At 34.7% G+C, this 7291-nt stretch overlaps 1 protein-coding gene across 1 annotated transcript; it reads right to left on the reverse strand.

Moving 5' to 3' along the window:
* Positions 1-1356: 1356 nt before the first annotated feature.
* Positions 1357-7065, reverse strand: LOC133881357 (vesicle-associated protein 2-2-like). The gene is made up of 9 exons (XM_062320277.1): positions 6762-7065; positions 6174-6226; positions 5474-5544; positions 5167-5248; positions 4909-5024; positions 4657-4839; positions 4144-4338; positions 2930-3007; positions 1357-1779 (listed from the first exon to the last, which is right to left on the reverse strand). Exons 2-9 carry the CDS (start codon positions 6220-6222, stop codon positions 1663-1665), a joined length of 891 nt encoding a protein of 296 aa, XP_062176261.1. The 5' UTR covers positions 6223-6226; positions 6762-7065; the 3' UTR covers positions 1357-1662.
* Between the last annotated feature and the right edge of the window lie 226 nt (positions 7066-7291).

Raw genomic sequence — 7291 nt, forward strand, 5'->3', positions numbered from 1 at the left:
AGTTTTGTTATGGGTTTTGGAGTTTTAATGATAGTTAGTTTGAGAATTTTAAAAATAATTTACATTGATTTGAGATATGAAAAATGGTCTTCTTGTTGGTGTTTTGTGTGTAAGAAGTTTTTTTTTTTGAATAATCGAAGATTTCATTAATCCGAGAAATTACATAAGCTCAACATGGGTGTTTTTCCAGCTCTGATTTTGTTCTCTGTTTTGAGAATTTGGTCAGAGCTTTGTTTTGCTCTTTTGCAAGGATTTCTAGCTCTCTGCGTACCAGCTTCAAGGGAAGGGAAAAAGTGAAAAACCACATTTTGGATCAGATGTTGGTCTTTGGTTCTCGCGTGGACTCGGAGCTAGTGGTTTACACTTCTAGAGATAATTTGGCTATTGAATTTGTTGGATTTCTTGCATGTTCCTGTTCGTCATTTTAAGCTGATGGGATCTCTCAACAAAGCTCCCCACCAATAAATCAACCCACCTTCCTAGAACCTTCCCTTGAAAAAAAAAAATTCTCATTCCCAGCTATTTTGTTCAAACCATTTAAATGGTCATTTAATAGTTTTATGAACATAAAAACAAAGATACGAAGGGTTGGTTGGGAATTGATTGGTACAAAAAAGTAAGAAAGAGAAAAAAAAAAAATAATAAGAGTAAAAAAAAAATATTTAATTGATATGGGGAAAATTAAGGGAATCTATTGTGGGATTTTTTTTTATAGAGAATCAAAAAGTAGTTTTGTTCTCTAAATTTAAGGAAAATGGTTGAAAATCTGCTGCTAGTGCTCTAAAGCAAAAAATCTCTCGGAAAAAAAATTCTATTAATGGGAATAGATTTACACCGTCAGAAAGCATAATGACTACTAATTTCATCACTTTAGTAAACCCAAGGACTGATTTGATACACCCCAGAAACACAAGGACCATTTTTGTATTTAACCCAAAAAAATAAAGGAGAAAATACAATTAATTCTGTATGATTAGCCAAAAAAAACACAACCATGAAATTACTTTGTGACACATAAACCCCTTGTAATTACACAAAAAATAAAATCAACATTTGACTTCACATGATTTTCTAGTTAATTATTTACTACCACATCATGAATTAATTTAGACTCGAGACTTAAAAAGAAAATGGGAAAAAAGAAAGAAAGATCGCCTCTGTTTAGCCAGATTGCGTGTTGGTCCTCATGCTGACAGAAAATCAACAATCGAAGTTTCCTATCCTGGGTGACCATTCAGAAAGACGACGAAATGGAAAACTAAAAAGGGAAGCTATTCATCATTTTGAAAAAAAAAAAAAAAATGCTAGTTATTGCAGCAAAACCTGCAAATTCATGAAAATTCAGACCTATTCAGGTTAACGGTGACAAAAATTTCTAACATTAACAATTCACAAACATCCAATACAGACCGATATTCAGTGTAGCTCATATCAACCCTCATTATGCCATTACATAAGGTTCTCATTTTAGTAAAGCATCAACAAATTGATGACATATCTCTTATTTAAAGAGATCAGTTCTCTTTACATGCAAATTCCGAGAGGTTAAAAGTCACATGTGGTTTTAGACCAAGTTAATAAACATGCAATCAGATCCTGTTGTTCTATCACCTGCTCATTCTAGAATGTCCAGCAACAGGGGGGCCACAGAAGTCCTCTCTCTTATGGGTGGATAAGGTACCCGACTGCCACACCAATAAGAGCAACCATGCAGACATACAGTAAAGGGAAGCCCATCTGAACTCTACTCACATTGTTCTTCCTACTACTCGGCACCGCCTGCAGAACCACAAAGCCAAGACAAAGTATCTGAGACTCACGAAAAATCGAAATTCAGAAACAACCAGGGTTTAATTTACCATAACAAAGTGCTCCTTTTATGTATACCAAGCATTAGAAATTAACAGTCAGCAAGGACATGAAAAGCAGCAAGATTCAAATGCAGACGAGTAAAAAGGAAAAGAAAGCTTAATTAAAATGCTTGAAAAATAAAATAAAAATAAAAATGTGACATCAATTAGCTAATATTGGCAAGCCTGGAGAACATATACACCATAGGAACCAAAAGTAGTTTTCAAAATACAAGTTTGCATGCGTGAATCTCTTAATTACTCATATGCAATTGAATATAAATAATTTCATACTACATCCTGGGGCAGGTTATGGTATTTAGTAATTCTATATCAAAACTTTAATACAGGTTAGTCATATTTGAGAGTCAAACTTAAAACTGGATGGACTAAGAAAATTAGTCTTTGTAAAGATTAATAACATGGGGTTGGGATACATGAACCTCCACATATACATAACATAATGCCAAACTATTAGTTTATTTATATTTTTCAATAATTGTGCCACACTTTTTGTTTTTCAAGATGCGGCCAAATGCATCTAGTGAACATCACAACACTAATTGCCCATTGATGAGACTAGCATAAAAAGAAAATTGCACTTCAGACAAATTAATTACATATTCAAGAAGAGGAATTTTCTTTGAAACTTCAACTAGTTTGAAACTCAGAGTTAATAATAATAACTATACCATTAAATAATGTTTTTCAAAAGATTAAACGGTCCAAGTAACCATTGCCAAAAATAGACAAGGCTCAAATTATTCAGTGAGACTGCTGTTTTGACAGGGCTCTGTGACTGTATTAAACCAGTCTTTCCACAGTATCACAAATCAATCATCCGTTTCTTCCCATTATGTATCACTTTCCCTTCATCTAATCACTCAATGAAAAAAGGTGTAACTTGAACCTAGGATCATTGCTATTTGTGTCATTTAGCTCATCTTCTTGTCTCAACCATTTTTCCTGGGCTCAAAAAAGGCACTGACCGTAGAGAAGTTAATATGACCTTATAGCCAAAGTGATTAATTTTGAAAAACAAGAAGATAGAAAAGGATCAGGGAAACTGAATTACTCACCAATTCTTTCTGAAGTCTAACCTTCTCGAGATTGGTCATGCTCCTCTCTTCTGTCAGCTTTGTTATTGTAAATTCAGCCTGCAAATAATTCCACAAATCTTCATTACTACCTTCTTGACACTTCAAGGATAAAATGCAGAAATGTGGAATTTAAAAACAATACTATGTAGTAGGAACTTCCTGCCATATAAAATTGAGGAACTCAATTTGGAATTGGCCATATAATGCAGGGCCATCTTTCTACCATAAAATTAGGTGCATATTGGCTTATGATAGGCCATTCCCACCCTTCAAGAACTTGGCTTACCATGAAATACCTCCTGTTAGAGTATACAGGCCACAATTATCAAAGTTGACAATAATATATGGTGTTAGCTATATTTCTTGGACAAGAAGATATCAATCAGAAATGCACTGGATAGCCAAACTTCATATATATATACAATAGGGGAATCATTTAGAGGAATGCATAACACTGAGACAAGTGGCATTCCATTTAACTGACTATATAATATATAGATTACTTATATGATACAAATAAAAGTGATACAATTAAAACTCTGGCGGTTTCACTTCACTTCAGATTTGAATTTTATATAAATATTCTATAAAAAAACTAAAATATATAACAAGCTAAAGAAAAGGAATTTGAAATAGCATTCTATTTTTTTTTTTTTTTTTAGAATTTCGAATTTTTATTAGAAATCGATATTCTAAACGGATTCTAAACGCAATGTTATTCCGGTGACTCCGACTCCGGCTCCGATGGTGGCAAGTGCGTAATAGGGGTGAAGATGCGGATGCGGCAATATCCGCATCCACATAATGCGGCTATCACTTTTAGGTATCCGCATCCGTGTGGTTATTGCGGTTATTATCCGCTATCCGTATATGCAGTAATGGCCATTTTATATTACTATCCAAATCTATATACAAGTTTAAATAATGCGGTTATTACTATATGCAAGCTTAAATAAATTAAGATTTCACTTATTTATATAATTAAGGAATAAATGTAGCTTTATCTATATTTTCCCCCAATAAAGTTTCCCCTCAAAATGCAACATGTTGAACCTCAGATAATTTCCCAAAGTCCTTATAAAGTGAATAATCACACCAGAATTTCTACCCCGAAACACATGGACAAGAAAGCAAATAAAACACAGATCGAGGTTTACTTCTATAAATTTAAATCTTCAATGATAATAACTGACCTCTCTTAGTTTTGAATCCATCATATTTAGCTTTGATTTCAAATCCTCAAAATCCTTGGATATATTCAAATCAACATCATTCTTCACCGGTTTCAATCCCTCCACGTTGTCAGCAGGTCTTGAGTCTACACCCTTTGCTGTTCTTAACTCATCCACTTCCTCAGCAGTTTCGATCCCCTTGACATCCTCAGCAAGCTGGCAATACAAAATGAATAATGGTTTGTGAGAATCATTATCACAACACAATTGTTTAATTTTTTTCCATGTTACACCAAATACTCTGTCCTTCCAAAAACACATATTTCTAAAAACACAGAGACAACAAACGGTTGGCTGATAACCACAGCAAAATGCTGACATGGATATGAACCATATCACATACTACAAAACTAAGATATTCATGAACCATGTCCTGCAACTTAATTACAAGCAATTTTTGACACAGACACACACACACACACAGAGCTGAGTCAAGGCTATAGCTTCAACTGCTAACATAAAAATATGTATTACCCTCTGAGGTGGAGGTATATTTTCAACTCCACTCAGTACTCTATCTTTTTGCACCGAAGTTTCACAAGATGTATCTTGCTTTGATACTCCATTAATTGGTAGAAGTACTGGAGAAGGAGGTGGACTAATCAGGATCACCCTCAGCTTCATCTCTTCAATATATTGGCCACTATCTTTAGCAAACTGCCAAAAGAAAAAAATTGGTTAACTAAATTAACAAGAACCGATTTAAATGGCAACCATAATTCTCACCATGTCAGAAGTAATGTCCTCCTCAGTTGTCCCAAAAGGGACGACTGTGCTTTGAATCAGGAACTTATCTTTGCACTGCCTATCAGGTGGAGCTACACGCTGAGCTTGCATAGTAACTACATCAACCAAAGAATTAGAGAACATAAGCCAAAGACATATAAACAGCAAAAACCAAGCAGAAGGGGCAATGTCAAAACACATAAGGTTATAAATGCAATGGCAAAAACAAATCAGAACAAGGATACAATGGGCATATACCAGTGAAATCACATGTCGCTTTTGGCTTAATAATGCCTGTGTTTGGTCGCACGCAATACTTCTTTGGAGACGTAGTTTTTACCTGCCAACAAACTTTGTAAGTTTTATATTATCCATCAAACCAAAGTTGCCTCATTTGGATTTGTTCTTTCACAAGTAAATAATAGCAAATTAAAAAATGGGGGAAGTTTTTTTTGACAAGATATTTTTACTATAAAGAGTTATTTAAGAAAGAAAAGGGGGAAAAAAAAAGGACAGAAGTTCTGGGGAAAAAAAACTGCATGATCCACATGACTAATCTTAGCACCTTGAAAGCAACATACTGATTGGAGTTATTGCCAAGTTGAATGGAGCATGAACTTTGTTTCTTCACCTCAACTAGAGAGAGAGAGAGAGAGAGAGAGAGAGAGAGAGAGAGGGGGGGGGGGGGGGGGGGGGGGAGAAAACCTTGTCAGTATCACAAGCTTTCAGATAAATGCATGCCAGCCAAAGAAAAAAGAAGAAGATAAAGCTGAGCTAAGTAATGCTTCGCAAACCAAGAGACAAGTTGAACTAATCAATAGTAGAAATACGCAGATCATATACTAAAATATGAAGAATATTTATTTTCCCATAACAAGAGCAACATGCCCGGGTGAGAACAAAAAAAATATATATATACGTATCAAATTCATTGGAAATTTTTAACAGAAGAACCCCAACTCCACAGGTTAATGTAAGAGCATATGTTCAGAGTTTTTCACACTGTATTTGTGGCTAAAATTTTCTACGGCCATTAAAGGAGTAACGAGTTTTATGCAAACATAATATCAGTTTCATTCTCTGTTCCTGCACTTGCTAAATTAGGAAATCTACTAAGTGACCAAACTATATGTATTAAACAATTACACAGGTGCCATGGAATACCTAAACATCTACAACCTTAATATCTGGATCACGAGATTATATATGTCCAAGATATCAAAACCCAACCAAAAAAAAATGTAGATTTCTTGTCAAACACTTACAAGTAAATTGAAGTACATGAGGTTGAATCTCCAAAAGCTCCGTAGCCATGACTCTATAAATCACCAAAAACCAACACAAGTAAATCAATAAACAACATTGCTAAAATCCTTAATCTTTAAATGGTATTGAATATAGTAATGAACTCAAAAAAAAAAAAAAGGGTGCTAACCTGATAATGCTGAACTTCTATATTATAAAACAATGAAAGAAAATAGTGTATAGTTTTTCAAAGAAAGGTATGTCCCAATTAATTATTGCCTGTTTGGGAATCCCAAAAAAGAACTGAAAAAATGTGGCATTTCATTAAACCATACAAATCTAACATAGTTATGATAGTTGCACTACTTCTTCCTGTGGACTCATGATTGCCCTTTTGGATGCAAAGATGTGTCACAATTACCATTCAGTATGCAGAGAGAAACTCATCCAAAATTCACCAAACCCATATCTACAAAAACCCTAAATTTTGAGTCTCACTTCGCACTCCGGAATCGTAAACAAAAGTCTCAAAAACCCAAACGCATCGAACGAGCACAAAACAATCAAATACAAGAGAACAACTTAGTTGTACAGAGAAAGAAACCCACTTAATTTGGGAAAAATGTGGATCAGACCGCGCTCCCAACGAGACGAAGCCAACGAGACGCGATTCTCCTTTAGCTTTGAATTTGAAAATTGTCCACAGAGAGAGAGAGAGAGAGAGAGAGAGAGAGAGAGAGAGAGAGATGTGTATGGTTGGTGACCTGAAAGACTATATCGGAAGGAAAGGAGAGAGAGAGAGAGGGAGAAGTGAAAGCAAAGAAAGTAGTAGTGTGGTGGCGTTGGTTGTATAGTGGGATCACTCTTTTCTGAGCGGTTGCACCCGCAGCGTTCCGATTCTTCTTATTTCATTCTCAGAATCTCTGTTTAAAACCCAACGGCTTCTTATTAGCCGAATAGCCGGCTTATTAGCCACTAAAATTCTCAAATTTCAATTATTATTTTAAAATTTAAAACATTAACACTTAATTTCGTTTAAACTACAATAAAATGTGATAAATAATTATTCAGTGGGGGTGATAAATGTTGATATGCTTCTATTGCAACCATTTAATTTAAAAATAATTATCAGGATATG

Source organism: Alnus glutinosa, chromosome 1 (assembly GCF_958979055.1).
Source record: "Alnus glutinosa chromosome 1, dhAlnGlut1.1, whole genome shotgun sequence".
In the NCBI taxonomy this organism is placed as follows: domain Eukaryota; kingdom Viridiplantae; phylum Streptophyta; class Magnoliopsida; order Fagales; family Betulaceae; genus Alnus; species Alnus glutinosa.